General features: G+C 43.9%; 1 protein-coding gene across 1 annotated transcript in view; it reads right to left on the reverse strand.

The window, feature by feature from the left end:
- Positions 1-20,004, reverse strand: part of Kiaa1210 (KIAA1210 ortholog) — a 58,470-nt gene that overhangs the window by 5,932 nt on the left and 32,534 nt on the right. Inside the window, exons 5-10 of the mRNA XM_052171752.1 lie at positions 9,789-9,968; positions 7,068-7,173; positions 3,239-4,863; positions 2,486-3,115; positions 2,195-2,293; positions 349-2,143 (exon numbers count right to left, since the gene is read on the reverse strand). Coding sequence (XP_052027712.1) covers positions 349-2,143; positions 2,195-2,293; positions 2,486-3,115; positions 3,239-4,863; positions 7,068-7,173; positions 9,789-9,968 — 4,435 coding nt within the window. The remainder of the gene's footprint in view (positions 1-348; positions 2,144-2,194; positions 2,294-2,485; positions 3,116-3,238; positions 4,864-7,067; positions 7,174-9,788; positions 9,969-20,004) is intronic.

Below are 20,004 nucleotides of genomic sequence, written 5' to 3' on the forward strand. Positions count from 1 at the left end.
TTTGGCAGATTAAAGTGATATGCTATGTGCAAAGTTAAAAACAAAACCAAAAAAACCATAGAATTCTGCCCAAAGTATGCTATGCATGAGGCACATGGAGAAGGAAAAAGCAGTGTCATGACTCTATTAATGAAAAGGGACTGGATCTCCAGACTGCTGCCTCCCTGGAAAAAGAATTACTTGTGAATGTCTTCATCCAGAGTTGGTCACTATCCCACCTCTAAATCCACAATTAATCCTGCCAAAGCAACAATTCAGTGGGAAGCCTAGAGGCTAGAGAATTCATGGCCCATTCATCCAAGGTTTTGCCTTACAGGCCGACCCTCTCTCTACCTAGGGAGACAAAACTCTCACCTGGAGGTCTGTAAACTGCTGACTTCTTCAAAGTGCCTTCATATCTGGGCCTGTTCCCTTGCTTTTCCTCAAATGCTGGGCTGGACTTCTCTGGAGCTCCGCCTGAGTCCTGGAGAGCTCCTTTGTTTGCCTGTTCTTTGCTTGCTCCTGCTACTGAAACTGGGACAAATGGCTTGCAAGGATCTGGATTCTCCATTCCAATCTTCTTTGAGGTTCTGCGCAACCGCACACCGAAAACATTTTCGACATCAGCCTTGCTGGTAGATAGAAGTGGAGAACTTCCACTTACATCACAACACTGAGGAACCTCGTCCTTAAAATAAGTGCTCATGGAAACAAATGGTTTCTGGGCGGGAGCAGAAGCCAAGGTGGCAGGTTTGGTAACAGAAGTTGGGGTGCTTTTAGTGAAATCCCCGTAGCTTTGTCCATATTTCACATTTTTTGTCGAAGCTGGGCCTTTCAGCGTGGGCCAGTAGCCAGTCTTCTTCTCAGGAATGGCTCCTTCAGCAGCAGCATTGGCAGAGTTTACATAAACTTGTTGCTGATAGTCAGTAATCAAGAAAGACTGAGGAGGGTGACCAGGAGGCTGATGGCCCTCAGAAATTCTCCACTCCGCAGGAACATTTGCTGAGTCCGCTGGTAAAACCCGTGGCTGCAACTCGGCTACATCGAAGGCTTGAGAAGGTTGTGTGGAAGGCAGCTGTCCTTCAGACCTCTTCCACTCATCGGGAAAACAAACCGAGGCTTTCTGCTTGTAGTCAAGCTTCCCCAGGGGCTGAGAGACATCCCCGGAAGAAGTGCTCCACTTCACAGAGGCACCCTCAGAAAACGGCAAAACTTTTTGAGGCTCTTCGGACTTTCTGGATAACTGAAAAGGCTGCTTCATGGGCAGATTCTTTAATGTGGTGTCTTTCTTGGGCTCGTCATCCCAGTTATATAAGAAGCCATGCTCGTCGAGTTTAGGCTTCAGTAGGGATCTGGAAGGACGGCTTCGGCCCCGAGTAAAGGGCTTTGAATAAAGGTCCATTTCACTAGCGGCATTCTCTGAAAATACTTGCTGTGCCATGAATTTCACAAAGGACTTGGAAGGTGGCCTGGTGTTCTGTGGTTTCTTGGGCCTCTCTTGAGCAGAAGCACTCTCTAGACGCGAGGACATTTCCTGAACTTTAGATCTTATTGAGAATGGGGTGTGACATTTGGGAGGCGGTGGCCTCCAAGGAATGCCTCCCTCCATAGAGGTACCCTCAAAGCTTGAGGGTGTTTTCTCAACTTTATGTTTGGTAATTGTTTTGGAAGGATGTCCCGAAAGCCAGGCCTCCCTCAAAACACCCCCCTCTCTGGCAACACCTTCTAGACCCGAGGCTGGCTGATGAGCATATTTGGGAGGCATTGATTCCATAGGAATGCTCCTTTCTCCAGAAGCTCTCAGAGAACCTGGGGAAACTTCTTCCTTGAAATCTGGGGTCACTGGGGGCTGAGAGTGCTGCCTTCTAGGCCTCCTCAATGTAGCAACTCCCTCTACTGCATAGCGCTCTGGATCTACTCTTCGCTGGAAGGGGAATCTGGAAGGTAGAGTGCTGCTCTTTGGCAAAGAAAGACTTGCTAACTCCTTGGAGGTTGGTTGCTTGACAACTGATCCCATCAATGGCTGAGTTCTCCTGGGAGCTGGTGGATCGAGAGGAATGCTCCATGAAGCAGCACGGTCTGGGGATACAGAGACTTGTTCAAATGCTGTGCTCTGCCATTGCTGCACAGAGTACCTAGAAGGTTTTGGCTCTACAGTGATGACCTGTGGTACAGATGTGTTCGTGGCTCCTCTGGAGACTGGTTGTTTGGCTACTGATCCCATCAAGGGCTGAGCTGATCCCATTCTGGTAGCTGGTGGATAAATAGGAACGGCCCATGCAGCAGGAACACTGCCTGGGGGTACAGATATTTGCTCAAAGGTAGGTGTCACCCATGGCTGTGGGGGGCATCTGGGAGGAACTGGCTGCATAGACAAGCTCCCTTGGGCCTCAGGGCTATCTGAACCTACAGGAACTTGCTTAAATTTAGGGTTTGCTTGTGTTTGGAAGATCTGTTTAGCAGATCCGGGCTCCATGGGGCCGCTCCATTGGGTGGAAGTGTTCACTGGATCTTGGGTCATCAGTGGCTGGAATTTGGGTATCACTGAAGACTGAGGAGGCAGCAGCTCCATTAAAATGGCATCTTCTACAGAGGTGCTTTCCGGGACTGGTTGGCTTTGATGACTTGGTAAGGGATGAGCAGAATATTTGGGGTGCAGTTGGCCCTTGGAAATCATTTTAGCAGCAACAGTCTCGGATTCTAACGGCACTTCTTGATAAGGCTGTAGCATAGGCTGGGAAACAGTCAGAGCCATATGCTCCGTAGAAGTGCTCCCTTCAAACACTGTGCTTTCTGGAGTGGAAGAAAATGATTGCTTTCCTTGAGGCTTCATCCATGGCTGGTACTGTGTCGGAAACTTTGGATCCATAGAAATACCTTTTTCCAAAGCAGATACCTGTTGCTGGACAAAGGGTTTCAATAGAGGCTGAGAAGGATGCTGGGGAGGTGGGCACTCCAAGGAAGCACCCGCCTCAAATGCGGCACTTTCTGCACTCGATGATATTTCTTTCTTGATGCCTGGCCTCACTGAAGGCTTCAGAGGATATCTGGAAGGCTGTGCAGCAATACTCTCTTCAAAAACAGTAAGTTCCGAATCCACAGAAACTTCTTGCTCAAGTCTTGGCCTGGTTGGTGGCTGAGAATGGTGTCTGAGAAGTACCGCCTCCGTAGAAGCCCCCTCTTCCATGGTTACAATGTCTGAACTGGAGGGGACATTTTGCTCAACATGGCACCCCTTCAAAGCCTTTCTAGGGGACACTGGCTGCATAAAAATGTCCCAGTCAGCAGAAACACCTTCTGGCTGTGCAAATACTTGATGCTCAGACCGAGGGCTCACCCAAGACTTGACAGTGTTTGTGGAAGGCTGTGGCTCTGCAGATTTGTTTGGTCCTACAGAAATGTTCACCAAGATAGGAGGTTGTTGTTGCGTACTTGAACTTACAATGGGTGGAGAACTGTGTATGGGGCGCACTGACTTGCCAGGAGCATTCCATTGTTTTAGAGAACTCTTTGAAACTGGGGACAACTCTTGCTGCTCTTCCTCTGAGCTGCTCAGATCCTCGGAACTGTGGTACTTCTCAACATAACTACTTGATTCTGTGGAAACTTCCTTTTCCTCTAACTCCTGCAAGGTCTGGGAATGGTGCCTGGTTGCTGGCTGTTCTTCAGGGACAGAACCTCTGGTGAAAATTCTTGATTCTGAGCATTCTTCAAACTCTTCCAAGGACTGGGAAGAGTGCGCAGATGTCATTTCCTCACAACTTCTCTCATCTTCTGAAGAGCTCTCTAGTTCTGCAGAAGCTCCTCTAGCTTTGGATTTTCCTAATGACTGGGAAGAATATCTGAGAGGCTGTTTTGGATCCATCTTGCTCATTTTGACATCTACATTTTCTGATTTGAGGAAGACATCATCATCTTCATCATCTTCATCGTCTTCATCTTCATCATCATCTCCATCTTCTTTATCAGCAGCAGCAACAGCATCTTTAGGCTTGTAGGTAGGCTTGAAAGAACGTGCAGGACTCAGCTGTATTTCAGAACTACTCTCATACTCTGAGGTACTCTTTGAATCTGAGGAGATTTCCCTTGTATTTGGCCACCTTCTGAGAGGGAGAGGTGTCATCTGTATAGAAGCATCATCTTCTGCAGTAGCACTTGAAACACTTGTAGAAAGGGCCCGGAGACCACTTCTTGGATGCTTCTCTTTGGGGTAAGTTGTGCTCTCCAAGGATAACTCCATTTGGAGTTGAAACTTTGGCATACAAGGACTGGATACTTCTTCCTCTTCTCCACAGACTTCAGAAGGACGCATATGCACTTGAGCCTCGTCCCTCCTCGAGATAGTGGCCTCTTCTTGGCTTGTAGATTTTCTCATCCACTGCAACACAGTTTTGTCCTTTCTCTTCTTGCCTTCAGAAGGACCATGTTCATGGCATGGTGATGGACCACTAATCAAGGACTCTGCCACATCTGTAGATGTAGGTTGTGGTGCTGGTGCTCTTTGAGCTTCCACATCTATGTCGGCCAATTCCCTCTCCACATCCCCTTTATCTGATGGCATTTCCTGAAGACTAGTAATTTCTGCTTCTGTAGTTGTGGGCTGCCCTGCGCCTTTCTTCTCCAAGAACAGGTGCAAGAAAGAGTGCTCCCCACCAGGCATCTCTTCAGTAGCTGAGGACTCAACTTTGGTGCTCAGGTTATACCCTTGAGTGGATTTTAGAAGGCCTCTTTCTATGATCCCCCACTCATTTTTGGCCCTTCTTCTACGTCTTCTTGGATTGAGGCCTAAAATAGAGTAGCTTGAGGCAGCATCAGTAGTTGGAGTCTCATCTACTGTCTTATCCTGAGTCTCGGTTTTGTAGCTCTGCTCCTGGCTTGAGCGTCCTGCACCAAATGTAAAAAGGAATGGAGAAATGTGTGTGCTTTAGACCTCCTAAAAGAGTGCTATGCTTGTCACTGAATTCCCTGGTATGAAGAAGCAACTGTGCAAAGGACATTCCTTTGTTCACTGTTAGCTTTAAGCTATGGGGAAATATTTAAATCAAAGGGAAATTTCAATCCAATGAACAGACAGTACTCAACTGGCCAATTAGCTCTTTATCAACAATCTGGCTGACTATTAAGAATGAGATTCAGAAAGAGGCGTGCTATGGTCTTGTAACAATGATTACATTTGAGAAACCTGACTGGAGCAGGAGCAAAGGGAATTCTTTAAAATGCCTTTTATATTATTATTTTGTGTATATGGCTATTTTGCCTGCATGTGTGTCTGCTCTTCATATATGTGTGATGCCTGGTGCCTGTAGAGGCCAGAAGAGGACCTCAGATCCTCTGAAACTAAAGTTACAGATAATCGTGAGTCTCCAAATGGGGAGATTAAGCCTGGGTCCTCTGAAGAGCACCAAGTACTCTTAACCTCTGATCCATCTCTACAGCCCAGAAGGGAACTTTTTGCTTTCTAATTAGTAGTCTTATTTTCTATATAGTACTTATCTAAACTTCTTGAAATTATATATTCTATGGATTCATGCTCCTCCCCCACCCCCCAAAAAATGTCAAAGGAATCATTTGAGAGTTTAGGATTATGATCCTTTTTCTTCCATTTTCTGCCTTCTTGCCTTAAACTATTCCTGCATAGCATGTAAAGCAGTTCTTTGAATACATACAAAGCAGTACTCCCAACACCCCAGCAATTGCATCTATGTGAATGCTCCATTCAAGTCTTAGTTCCTAAGCAACTGTTTGATCTAAGCCAGTTCCTTTTTCACAGACGTTGTCTGTAGCACCACCTAGTGGTTCCATGTGTGATATACAGCAGAGAAGAGCTGGACATGCTTTCTCAACTAGGCCCTTCCTGCGGATGAGCAAAGTACCCTATAAGTATTGACACCCATCTCCACGTATGAAAGGGACAACTGTAAAAAAAAAAAAAAAAAAAAAAAAAAAAAAAAAAAGGACATTATTCTCTTAATCTGTGTTCCATCCTTCCTCCCTCTTGTCCTTCTTTGAAAGACTGTTTTTAGTGTTTATTTTCTTTTCTGGGAAAAATGATACATGCTTAAAGAAGTCCTATCTTTGAAACCACATGCAAAATCATTTGTGAAAAAAACCCTGACAACCATTCAACTTAATTGATGGAACCAAAATTTAATTTTGTCAAACACTGCATGAAATTATCTTGCCATCTAGCTGAAGTTAAAATCCATCTGTGCACAAGGAAATCTGCCTGCAGCTATGCAAAGCTGTGGTAGCCATGGGTATGTGAAGTCACTGTAAACACAAGACCTTCTTCTCTCTACTGGAAGAAAAACAACTCCTAAAAAATTAACTGGAGGACAAGTAGTTCAGTTGTTCCTATTTTGTTATGTTGTTGAAGAAGGATACTGAATCATTACTTGCCCTCTGCAGAACTCAGCAAGCATTTGAAAGCATGCAACACATCTACAAACGAAGCAATTCTCTGATTGGAAATTCATTTAGGTAGGATATAAAAGCATGTGCAAACCTTTCCACGAAACCTGTACAAATGTTGTTTTGCCAGTTTAGGTGGAGAGTCTAGGGTTGGACTTGTGTGGGCCTCTTTTTAACTGAAAGTTTTGTTTTGGTGAATTTTAAACTATGTGTATGGGTATGTATCCCCATAAAAGGTCCTCAGACCTTGTCACAAGTGAGCTAGACAGCAAGAAGAATGACAGGAGGGTCGCATAAAGTCTTTCACGGTGGAGCACTTGCCTCCCTCGGGTATAGTGAGATGTCCAGGGGCATGCTGCATGCATAGGGTTTTAGTAATTTTTCAATTATATGTATGTGTATGTGAAGGAAGGTGCCCACAGGAGCGACAGGTGTCAGTTCTTCCTGGGGCTGGAGTTACAGGCAGTTGTGAGATGCCTTGCTTGAATGCTGAGAACCAAACTGAAGTCTTCTGAAGGCCAGTAGCCTCTTAGCTACCGAACCCTCTCTCCAGCTCACTTGTGTGCATCCAACACTGAAATCCCCAAGAGAATTCAGGGTAGCAGCCATGGGGGCATGTTTGTTTATAACACCCAATACACTCCACTATGCAGTGAGGCAGAAGATCATTTGCTAACCTGGACTGTCCATTTTCTGCTCGTTCTGCTCGGCTTGTTTTGTCTTGATTGTCGACTTCTCTTTGGGTGGCACTGAATAGACTTGCTCCTCCTGATTTACTTTCACCTGAAACAAAGTTTGTGTTTTTTAAGAGAGAGAGAGAGAGGCAGAGACAGACATTCAGACACACAAAGACAGAGGCAGAAAGAGGAGAGAGAGAGAGACAGAGACAGAGACAGAGACAGAGACAGAGAGGGACAGAGAGGGACAGAGAGAGGGAGAGAGAGGGAGATAGAGAAGGAGGGAGGGAGGGAGGGACAGAGGGACAGAGATGGACAGAGAGGGATAGAGAGAGGGAGAGAGGGGGGAGGGAGAGAGAAGGGCAGAGAGAGACAGAGAGAGGGAGAGAGAGGGAGAGAGAGGGAGAGAGAGGGAGGGAGGGAGAAAGGGACCGAGAGGGACGGAGAGGGAGAGAGAGAGACAGAGAAAGGGAGAGAGAGGGAGAGAGAGGGAGGGAGGGAGGGAGAAAGGGACAGAGAGGAACGGAGAGGGAGAGAGAGAGGGAGAGAGAGGGAGAGAGAGGGAGAGAGAGGGAGAGAGAGGGGGGAGAGAGAGGGAGAGAGAAGGGAAGAGAGAGAGACAGAGGGAGAGAGAGAGAGACAGAGACAGAGACAGAGACAGAGAGAGGAACTTTATTTCAATTGGCTTGGCCCTCAGACCTTTTCACAAATGAGCTAGGCAGCAAGCAGAATGCCTGAATGCTTGGCCAAAGTCTCCCATAGTGGAACACCTGCCTCCCCTCCCTGGCTTGTGGTGAGGTGTCCCGAGGCCCAACTTGTATGTAGGCCTTGGCCTGTGGATTAGCCTGCTCCTGGGGCTGCCCTCACAACTCAGATTTTATCCATGTGTTAAAAACAAAACTGAGATGTCCTTTTTTTCCTTTTTAGTTTGGAGATTGTAATATCATCACAATGTTTCTCCCTTCCCTCACCTCCTCCAAATCCTGCCTTATAGTCCCCATTGCTCCCTTTCAAATTGGTGACACTTTTTACATTGTCATTACATGCATTTATGTATGTGTATCTGCCCAATCAATATAGCGTTACTTATACATATATTTTCGGGGCTGACCATTTGGGATTAAAACACCAGTTGTGCTCTTCCCTGGGGAAGACTCTTTCCCCCAAGTTCAGCATTCCTTAGTTGCCTATAGCCCTTTGTGTGTAGGGTGAGGCTTCGTGTGTGGGCTTTCTTGCATCCACTTTGGCATGTCTATTCATGTGTTTCTTGTTCAGCTCATGTTGCTGAGTCTTCATGAGCCCAGCTTCTGAATGGTAGAAGTAACTGTGGGTGACTACCTGAATTATTTGTACTTTCAAGCTCTTCTTGTAAAGTGTTTGTGCTAGCTAGTCGTCCATCTATTTTAGTCCAGAATATCCAATTAACTAATTGGGCGTTTGACTGGCTAATTTCTTTTTAGCCAAAAGATCCTTTTAAACGCTGTAGCTTTGATTTCTAATCTATAATTGGAAACCTCTTACAAAGTCATTAGTTTTTTGTTTTCTTTTAAAAGGACTTATTGCATTCATTTATCTAGGTGCATTGTGCGTGAAAATGTGTGTGCATGTGCCACAGAGAGTGTGCAGAGATCAAAGGACAACTTATAGGAGTCAGAGCTCCCTCTTGTACCCATCTTTTTACATGGGTGCTGGGGATCAAATTTGGGTTAACACTCTTCATGACAAGCAGTTGATTTAACATATCTGTTGTGTGATTTTTAAGAAATGTTCAAAGATTTATGTTCTTTAATTATACATATATGGACTATCTGTGTGTGTCTGGGCATGTGTGACTGCAGGTACTTAAGCAGTCCCGAAGAGGATCACTGGAACCAGAGGCACAGGTGGTTGTGAACCACCCTGACATGGGTGCTAAGAACCAAATCCAGGTCCTCGATAAGAGCAGTATGAGCTATCGACCACTGAGCCATCTCTCCAGACCCCACTGCTAAGAATCTAACTCATAAGCTTTGCCTAAATGTAGCACTGCTTGCTAGTAACTCATGTGGCAGAACTCTGTGGCAATGTGTGGAGGTTTCTGGAAGAGTTAGCAGCTGAATTAGGGATGATTGGAATGTCTGGTGTCTGATCTCCGAATGAATTGGGCAATGCTGCAGTTTATAACTCCTAGGTCTCACACTATCAATAAGCCAATGAATCTTTATCCAGACTAGGCTTGCATACCTTCTTCAGAGAGGATTCAGGGGGATTTACAAGTACTAAACCAATAAGCAGGTGGTGTAGGGTTAACTCTGTTTCTGATTTTCTCATTCTATTTAAGGAAGTTTCGAATAGACAGGACATTTCATGCAACCAACACAAGAATGCCCACCTGCCGCACACATCAAGGCCAGGACAGTACCATATACATTACTATCCCTACTTAGGGTATGTATCGCTCATCAAATGTATTCAACCTATGTCCCTAAGGAAGCACATAGCCACATGTTGCCAAATTTCTCTATGAACGTGGCCCAACCCAAAACTGCAAACTTAAAGCATTATGAGATATTTTGGGCACCTATTTATAATCCAGCTGCATGGTTCTGAAGAGTGAACTTTGTAGATAACAATGTCATGCCACAAGGGACACGTCTATACCCATATAGTTTCCTAGCAGCGGTGGGCATAGGCTGGAACTTTTCTCACAGAATTTAATGCAGGATCTCCTGAAAGACTTACGGATGTGGAACTTGACTTCTTCTTCTTCTGCTTCCGGGGGTTTAAAGCTATCTTGTATTTAGCAGCTGAAGAATCCAAGCATCCCTGTGAGGTGGCTGGGGTGCTGAAACCCGAGGGCTGCTGAGCACTGCTTTCAGAAGACTGTGATAGCTCAGGATCCGAGGACAGTTCAGAGAAGCTCTGGAGAGTGGGAGAGAATAAGTCAGTCAAATCCATACAGATGCTGTCCCTGCTCTCAAAGCAGGAAATGCGTCTTCCTTGCTAAGGAAGGCATAAGGAAGCCTGTCATGGATGACTGCCTGCTTTCTCTCCCCTTTCAGTTTAAATGCCACACTTTGGTTCCTTTGTAAATGAAAATGAAAAATAGAAAGAGATTGGGGATGCTCCCTCTCTCAGAAAGCAACAGGGGTGCTACACTGCCCTCACAATTAGAATGCAAGCACATAGTGCCAGTTACAAGTTGGAATTATCGTGTTTCTCTTGTACCGTGTCCCTTCTCGGTGACAGGAAGACATCTGGCTAGAAAGAGAGGTGCATTCCTGGGTGGGTAAAACTCAATGGGGCCCTGGGACTGCTGTGCCAGAGAGTTAGGGAGGGAGATAATCTACTTGGAAGAAGGCCTCTTTGCACACTGTGTTTTCAGAGAGAGCACACTAACATTATTTACTGTTCATAGGTGCAAGGACGATGGGAAGACTCTAGGAACTGACTTCTCAGACCTCCAATGAAACCCAGACAGAAGCTGTAACCTTGTTCTCATTATAGTGGGCTCTATTTCCCCAAAACTATTTCGAACTGGGATACATGGTTCCATTCCTTGGTAGGAACTTTAAAATAATCCCAAGGGTGATTGTGGACATAACATTTTCTATGCCTCCAAGAGACATACCAGATCTCTCTCACTCCTAAGTACCTGCACAGAAGTCACATTGAATAGCAGGTGATGTATCATCTCACTCCTCGACATCAGAAGCACATGGTGCCATATTTCCTTTGTCTTTACCCTTATAAGTAGTGTTGCACAGTACCAGGGACCCCTTGGCCAAAGGTAGAGTTCACATGCCCCACATTTCCTATGGCCACTGTGTGCAGATGCAGGGATAGCCTCAGCAGCTCACCTTGCCTCTAAACGTGGTCTCGATTTCAGTGTGATGGGGCTCAGCAGTGCTAATAATAAACTTAGATCACCTTTCTGGTTTCACCTTTAATCAAGGTGAAAGGAAGAGACAGAATCCATTTTGTGGGGTCAACCACACAGCACTAACAGTGGCCCCAAGATTTTCTTAACTTTTTTTTCTTTTCTTTGTTTTGTTCTTTTTGAGACAGAGTCTCTCTGCATAGCCTTAGCTGCCCTGGAACTTACACCATAGACCAAGCTAGCCACAAACTCAGAGACCTGCCTACCCATGTTTCCCAAGTGTGTGTGGGACTAAAGGTGTGTGTGCCACCACTGCCTGGATTTTCTTAACTTCTTTATGCGAATGTCATCCATTAACTTATAAACACCCTTCCCAATATAATTTACTCAGCTGTGTCTGTTCCCTGTGTCATTTTAGTCCTTCTGTCTAAGACTTCACTATTTCCAATTAAAAGATCTAGATGTAGAAATCCTAAAAGGATAACATCCAAGTTGCTTTGTACGAAAGCCAACATAAGATGCCTAAATGGTAAACCATACAGACCAATTTTCATTCAGTTGACCTCCCAAACCTTGCAGTATGAAAACTATATAATAGCATTTTTTTGCTTCAGTGACACTCATTCTAGAGTAAAGCAGAAATATCAGGCTAAGCAAAACTCTATTGATTTCCAGATTGGGTATATCCAAGAGGGAGTTCCTTCATTCCCAATCACAGTCCAAGCCAAGGTGGTATTAAACTTAACCCCAGCCACTAGTTAGTCTTTGTTTGTTAGTTCAAATTTCATTGATCTGATTACTGACCTACATCTATCCTGAACTAAAAGCCAAAGAAAAATCACCCGATTATGGGTGCACTCATTCAAACTAGCCACCAGAGGTCCTTTTGTAGGCTCACAGTATTTTGCATGGAAATGGAGTATATTTGGATTTACATATTTCCTTAAACCCACCAGTGGGCTAAAAAAATTGTTTATATTCTGGAGCTCTGGACAGTATTTCTTAGCATAGGGATCAGGAACACACACACACACACACACACACACACACACCAATATTAAAATCATCCAGAAAGGGGTGTTGAAAGGTATATTGGAGGGACATAGAAAGACTGGACAGTAGCTGGGGGTATAGCTCAGTGGTAGAGCACAGTGTTTAGCATGTGAAAGGCCATGAGTTCAATTCCCAGCACCCAAAACAAAATAAAAGAGACCTGAAGGATAAGAATATCAGGAGAAGGGCCTTACAATGACTTGACAAACTCTCCAAGTGCGTATTTTAGGGCCAAGGTAGAGAACAAGAACTGACAATGGATCTAGCACATCTTCAAATAAAAGCTCATGGATTTCATAAATAATCCCATCAGTCTTCTTAGAACAGGATCCAGGAATATGGGTTTTTTTCTGGTCTTTCTTAGGTCCCATCTCTTCCCTCAGCTATATTGTTTTTAGTACCTCCCTAAGAATAGTTACTGAGGAAGTCAATCATCAGAGAGCATGAATTATCCGAGAGCAAATTAAAACCCCTTCTAGCAGGAGTCTGACGGAAAGGCAAGGAAAGAATAGGACTCCTTTCTCTAATTCTCTTTTCCCAGCTCCTCTATCTGTCCTCAGACCAACTCACACTGTCTGTACTCATGTGTAGAGTGTTAATGTAGATAGACATGGTTTCCTTTCTTCTGTGTGTAAGAGGGGGTTGAATATAGACATCCTTTCTGAAGAAGAAAGCTAAGGTTAGGGCTTCAGGCAAACCAAAGAAAGGGGTCCTTCAGTACTACTTAGTAGGGAACTGAACTGGACACTCTTTTGCTATTAACTCGGTTAGTGGAGGCTCTTTCAAAAATTAAAACACATTTCAGTTTTATTCTTTCCACCTGTCAAGTATCTAGACCCAGCTGGGAGCAGCTTGGTCAAAAATGCACCATTAGGGCATCCTTTTAATGACTGCATCTTTTTCTCTGTGTATTGTTAGGCTTCCCTCTCTTTCTTTGTAGTTGATAATAAGATACTGGTAAAGGGATATGAAGAACCAGCCAGGCTCCATCTTAGGCTTACAAAACATCTTTTAGTAAAGACAAACTAGGTTCATTCCTGTTTATGATTAAACCTCTATTTCTCAAGAACTAAGTTGTGTCCCACCTATAATCTTAACTGCAAATTGTTCTATACTGTCTGTTCCAGAGATGCCAATAATGTCTTTATTTCCAAACCATCTTGCAACCCTACCTTTGTCTTAAAAGATTTTTATGACTACCTGTTGTTATGACTACCTTGTTAGGACCACCTTGGAACCATGTCTTTGTTTCAGGAGGCCATTGTGACTAACTTGTTATGCTTACAGTCTGCTCCTATAACGCCAACTATTTTGCCCACAAATCCCCCATTTGGAACCCTCTACCCTTGAGCTATCAAAGCCTTGTCTTCCTCACATCCAATTCAGACCTCCTGAACCCCACTTTAGGGGGAAGCACCTCACACATGCCCCACCCCCACGCATGCTCACACAAATCTTGTTTTAATTAATTGCTTACTTTAATTAATTTGGCCATGATGATTTAGGTCACTGGTTTTTCTCACATTTTAAGGAAAAAGAGAATTTTGGTTGACTTCTCAGGACAGAGGGAAGTCGTGTCTTGTATTAAGAATTGTAGGCGGCCACCATCTTTGCTCCTATGACTGAGCAGACGGGTGCAACCAGGAACGCAGGAACCACCTGAGTATCAGAACAGTTGGGACACGGTCCACCAGGGCCCACCCTGCACACAGTAGCTGGGCAATGCCACAGCCGTCTGTGCACCTATCCTGCCAGGGGACATCTGCTCTGCAGGGAATCCCACATCTAGTAGGAGTCCTGCATTTAGAATTGAAGCCGCCATCTTCACTCCTACTACTGAGCAGTCTGTTACAGCCAGGAACGCAGGAAACAGAACAGTTTCCTGCGCAGAAGAGTGTCAGAACAGTTTGGACACAGTATGCCAGGGACCTACCTACACCCAGGAGCTGGTCAGTGCCACAGCCGTCTGTGTACCTATCCTCCCAGCAGAGAAATGCTCTGCAGGGAGTCCCACATTTAGAAGGAGTCAGCATCTTTGCTCCTATGACTAAGTGGACAGGTATAGCCAGGAACACAAGGAACACAGGAGTGTCAGGACAGTTGGGACAAGGTCTGCCAGGGCCCCACCTGCACACAGGAGCTGGGCAGTGCCACAGCACTCTGTGCCAGGGGAAAGCCAGTCACCCAGGGACGCTGAGACAAGCTTGCAAGCACACAGGAGGGACAAGCACCAGTCAGAGACAGCAGAACCAACTAACACCAGCGATAACCAGATGGCAAAAGGCAAATATAGGAACATTACTAACAGAAATCAAGGCAACATGGCACCATCCGAACCCAATTCTCCCACAACAGCAAGTCCTGGATACCCCCAACACACTGGAAAAGCAAGATTTGGATTTAAAATCATAGCTCATGCTGCTGATAGAGGGCTTCGAGAAGGACATAAATAACTCCCTTACAGAAATACAGGAGAATTGGGATTTTGATGGGTATTGCATTGAATCTGTATATTGCTCTTGGCAAAATGGCCATTTTAACTATATTGATTCTACTGATCCATGAGCATGGGAGGTTTTCCCATTTTTTGAGGACTTTTTCCATTTCCTTCTTCAGAGTCTTGAAGTTCTTGTCATACAGATCTTTCACATGTTTGGTAAGAGTCACCCCAAGATACTTTATACTGTTTGTGGCTATTGTGAAGGGGGTCATTTCCCTAATTTCTTTCTCAGCCTGCTTATCCTTTGAGTATAGGAAGGCCACTGATTTGCTTGAGTTGATTTTATAACCTGCCACTTTGCTGAAGTTGTTTATCAGCTGTAGGAGCTCTCTAGTGGAGTTTTTTGGGTCACTTAGGTAGACTATCATGTCGTCTGCAAATAATGATAGTTTGACTTCCTCCTTTCCAATTTGTATCCCTTTGACCTCCTTATGTTGTCGAATTGCCCGAGCTAGTACCTCAAGTACAATATTGAAAAGATAAGGAGAAAGGGGGCAGCCTTGTCTGGTCCCTGATTTCAGTGGGATTGCTTCAAGTTTCTCTCCATTTAGTTTGATGCTGGCTACCGGTTTGCTGTATATTGCTTTTACTATGTTTAGGTATGGGCCTTGAATTCCTGTTCTCTCCAAGACTTTAAGCATGAAAGGATGCTGAATTTTGTCAAATGCTTTTTCAGCATCCAATGAAATGACCATGTGGTTTTGTTCTTTGAGTTTGTTTATGTAGTGGATTGTATTGATGGATTTCCGTATATTGAACCAACCCTGCATTCCCGGGATAAAGCCTACTTGATCATGGTGGATGATCGTTTTGATGTGTTCTTGGATTCGGTTGGCAAGAATTTTATTGAGTATTTTTGCATCGATGTTCATAAGGGAAATTGGTCTGAAGTTCTCTTTCTTTGTTGGATCTTTGTGTGGCTTTGGTATCAGCGTAATTGTGGCTTCGTAGAAGGAATTGGGTAGTGTTCCTTCTGTTTCTATTTTGTGGAACAGTTTGAAGAGTATTGGTGTTAACTCTTCTTTGCAGGTCTGATAGAATTCTGCACTGAAACCATCTGGTCCTGTGCTTTTTTTGGTTGGAAGACTTTCTATGACTCCTTCTATTTCTTTAGGCATTATGGGACTGTTTAGATGGTCTAGTTGGTCCTGATTTAATTTTGGTATTTGGTATCCACCATGTAATAAGGATACCTGCTCTACTATGTTCATAGCAGCCCTATTTATAATTGCCAGATGCTGGAAAGAACTCAGGTATCCCTCAACAGAAGAGTGGATGCAAAAAATGTGGTATATGTACACAATGGAGTACTATTCAGCCATTAGAAACAATGAATTCATGAAATTCTTAGGCAAATGAATGGAGCTAGAGAACATCATACTAAGTGAGGTAACCCAGACTCAAAAGGTGAATCAAGGTATGCAATCACTAATAAGTGGATATTAACCTAGAAAACTGGAATACCCAAAACATAATGCACACATCAAATGAGGTACAAGAAGAAAGGAGGAGTGGCCCCTTGTTCTGGAAAGACTCAGTGAAGCAGTATTTGGCAAAACCAGAACGGGGAAGTGGGAAGGGGTGGGTGGGAGGACAGGGGAAGAGAAAGGGGCTTATGGGACTTTCGGGGAGTGGGGGGCTAGAAAAGGGGAAATCATTTGAAATGTAAATAAAAAATTATATCGAATAAAAAAAAAGAAATACAGGAGAACACAGGTAAACAAGTAGAAGCCCTTAAAGAATTACAGGAAAGCACAACCAAACAGGTGAAGGAATTGAACAAAATCATCCAGGATCTAAAAATAGAGGTAGAAACAATAAAAATATCACAAAGGGAAACAACTCTGGACATAGAAAACCTAGGAAAGAAGTCAGAAGTCATGGATGCAAGCATCAACAACAGAATACAAGAGACAGAAGAGAGAATCTCAGATGCAGAAGATACCATAGAAAGCATTGATACACCAGTCAAACAAAATGCAAAATGCTAAAAGCTCCTGACCCAAAACATCCAGGAAATCCACGACAAAATGAGACGGCCAAACCTAAGGATAATAGGTATAGAAGAGAGTGAAGATTTCCAACTTAAAGGGCCAGTAAATGTCTTCAACAAAATTATAGAAGAAAACTTCCCTAACCTAAAAAAAGAGATGCCCATGAACATACAAGAAGCCTTCAGAACTCCAAACAGATTGGACCAGAAAAGAAATTCCTCCTGTCACATGAAATTTAAAATGCCAAATGCACTAAACAAAGAAAGGATATTAAAAGCAGTAAGAGAGAAAGGGCAAGTAACATATAAAGGCAGACCTATCAGAATTACAACAGACTTCTCACCAGAGACTATGGAAGCTAGAAGATTTTGGGCAGATTTCATACAGACCTTAAGGAAACACAAATGCCAACCCAGGTTACTATACCCAGCAAAACTCTCAATTACCATAGACGGAGAAACCAAGGTATTCCATGAAAAAAAAAAACAAATTTACACAATATCATTCCACAAATTCAGCCTTCAAAGGATAATGAATGGAAAACACCAACAAAAGGAGGGAAACTACACACTAGAAAAAGCAACAAACCAAAAAGAAGATAACCTCACAAACATAAAAATTACATCACAAATAGCAGGAAGCAACAATCAATGTTCCTTAATATCTCTTAACGTCAGTGGACTCAATTCCCCAATGAAAAGACATAGACTAACAGACTAGATACAAAAACAGGACCCAACATTTTGCTGCATACAGGAAACACATCTCAGTGTCAAACACAAACACGACCTCAGAGTAAAAGGCTGGAAAACAATTTTCCAAGCAAATGGTCCCAGGAAACAAGTTGGAGTAGCCATTCTAATATTAGCTAAAATTGACTTTCAACCAAAAGTTATCAAAAAAAAGACACAGAAGGACACTTCATACTCATCAAAGGAAAAATCTACCAAGAAGAACTCGCAATTCTTAACATCTATGCTCCAAATGCAAGGGCATCCTCATTCATAAAAGAAACTTTACTAAAACTTAAAGCACACATTGCACATCACAAAATAATTATGAGTGACTTCAACACCCCACTGTCCTCAATGGACAGATTAGGGAAACACGAACTAAACAGAAACACAGTGAAACTAACAGAAGTTTTGGACCAAATGGATTTAATAGATATCTATAGAACATTTCATGCTAAATCAAAAGAATATACCTTCTTCTCAGTACCTCATGATACCTTCTCCAAAATTGACCATATAATTGGTCACAAAACAGACCTCAACAGATATAAGATCGAACTAGAGGACACAGCTTGCTCCGGTGGGTCCGGGCCCCACAGAGCTTAGGTAGGTGCCAGCCCTGAGGCCTCTGGTGGGAGCCTTCAGATCTCCTCTTCGGGATCCAGAACAGCCTGGGCTGCAACTCCACATCTCCAGGTCCTGCAAGAGGCCAGAGGGGCACCCGGGAGGCCGGCTGGGAGGAGTCAGTGTGCTCTGGTGAGTCCAGCAGGTCCTGGGCAGGAGCCTTCAGGTGTCTGCTTCGGGATCTGAACAGCCTGGGTCACAGCACTTAGTCTCCAGGAAGTGCAAGAGGCCTGGTATGCACCCGGAGGCAGACTGGGAGGACACAGCTTGCTCTGGTGGGTCCAGCCCCACAGACCTTAGGTTCCAGCCCTGAAGCCTCTGGCGGGAGCCTTCAGATCTCCCCTTCGGGATCCAGAACAGCCTGGGCTACAACACCACATCTTAAGGCCCTGCAAAGGGCCAGAGGGGCGCCCAGGAGGCCAGCTGGGAGGAGTCAGTGTGCTCTGGTGAGTCCAGCAGGTCCCGGGCAGGAGCCTTCAGATGTCTGCTTTGGGATCTGAACAGCCTGGGCCACAGCAGCCTGTCTCCAGGCAGTGCAGGGGGTCAGCTGTGCACCAGAGGCCACCTGGGAAGGGGAAGCTTGCACTGGTGAGTCCAGCATTGACAACAAGACCAACTAACACCAGTGAGAACTAGATGGCAAAAGGCAAATGCAGGAACGTCACTAACAGAAATCAAGGCAATATGGCAGCATCTGAACCCAATTCTCCTCTACCAGCATGTCCTGGATACCCCATCACACCAGTAAAACAAGATTTGGATTTAAAATCACTGGTCATGATGCTGGTACAGGAACACATGAAGGACATACTTAAAGACATTCAGGAGAAAATGGATCAAAAGTTAGAAGCCCTTACAAGGGAAATACAAAAATCATGGAAAGAAATTCAGGAGAATACAAAAGCCAACAAGGAGGAAATGCAAAAAACACTTAAAGAAATACAGGAGAACTTTGGTCAACAGGCTGAGGTCATGAAAGAGGAAACACAAAAATCTCTTAAAGAATTACAGGAAAGCACAAACAAGCAAGTGAAGGAGCTAAGCAAAACCATCCAGGATTTAAAATCAGAAGTAGAAACAACTAAGAAAACTCAAAGGGAGACAATTTTGGAGATAGAAAACCTTGGGAAGAAATCAGGGGACATAGATGCAAATATCAACAACAGAATACAAGAGATGGAAGAAAGAATCTCAGATGCCGAAGATACCATAGAAACCATTGACTCAACAGTTAAGGAAAATGCAAAATGCAAAAATCTTGTAACCCAAAACATCCAGGAAATCCAGGACACAATGAGAAGACCAAACCTAAGGATTATAGGCATAGAGGAGAGTGAAGATTTACAACTTAAAGGGCCAGCAAATATCTTCAATAAAATTATGGAAGAAAACTTCCCTAACCTAAAGAGAGAGATGCCCATGAATATACAAGAAGCCTACAGAACTCCAAACAGACTGGACCAGAACAGAAGTACCTCCTGTCACATAATAACCAAAACACCAAATGTGCCAAACAAAGAAAGAATATTAAAGGCAGTAAGAGAAAAAGGCCAAGTAACATATAAAGGAAGACCTATCAGAATCACACCAGACTTCTCACCAGAGACCATGAAAGCTAGAAGTTCCTGGGCAGATCTCATGCAGACTCTAAGAGAACACAAATTCCAGCCAAAACTACTATATCCAGCAAAACTCTCAATCACCATAGATGGAGAAACTAAGATATTCCATGACAAAACCAAGTTTACCCAATATCTATCCACAAACCCAGCCCTACAAAGGATAATAGGAGGAAAACCCCAATACAAGGAGGGAAACTTCACCCTGGAAAAAGTAAGATAATAACCTTCTTTCATCAAACCCAAAAGAAGATAACCAATCAAATTTTAAAAATAACATCAAAATGACAGGAAGTAATAATCACTATTCCTTAATATCTCTTAACATCAATGGGCTCAATGCCCCAATAAAAAGACACAGACTAACCGACTAGATACGTAAACAGGACCCTACATTTTGCTGCATACAGGAAGCACACCTCAGTGTCAAAGACAAACACTACCTTAGAGTAAAAGGCTGGAAGACAATTTTACAAGCAAATGGTCTCAGGAAACAAGCTGGAGTAGCCATTCTAATATCAGATAAAATTGACTTTCAACCCAAAGTCATCAAA

This window comes from Apodemus sylvaticus, chromosome X (assembly GCF_947179515.1).
Source record: "Apodemus sylvaticus chromosome X, mApoSyl1.1, whole genome shotgun sequence".
Taxonomy (NCBI): Eukaryota; Metazoa; Chordata; class Mammalia; order Rodentia; family Muridae; genus Apodemus; species Apodemus sylvaticus.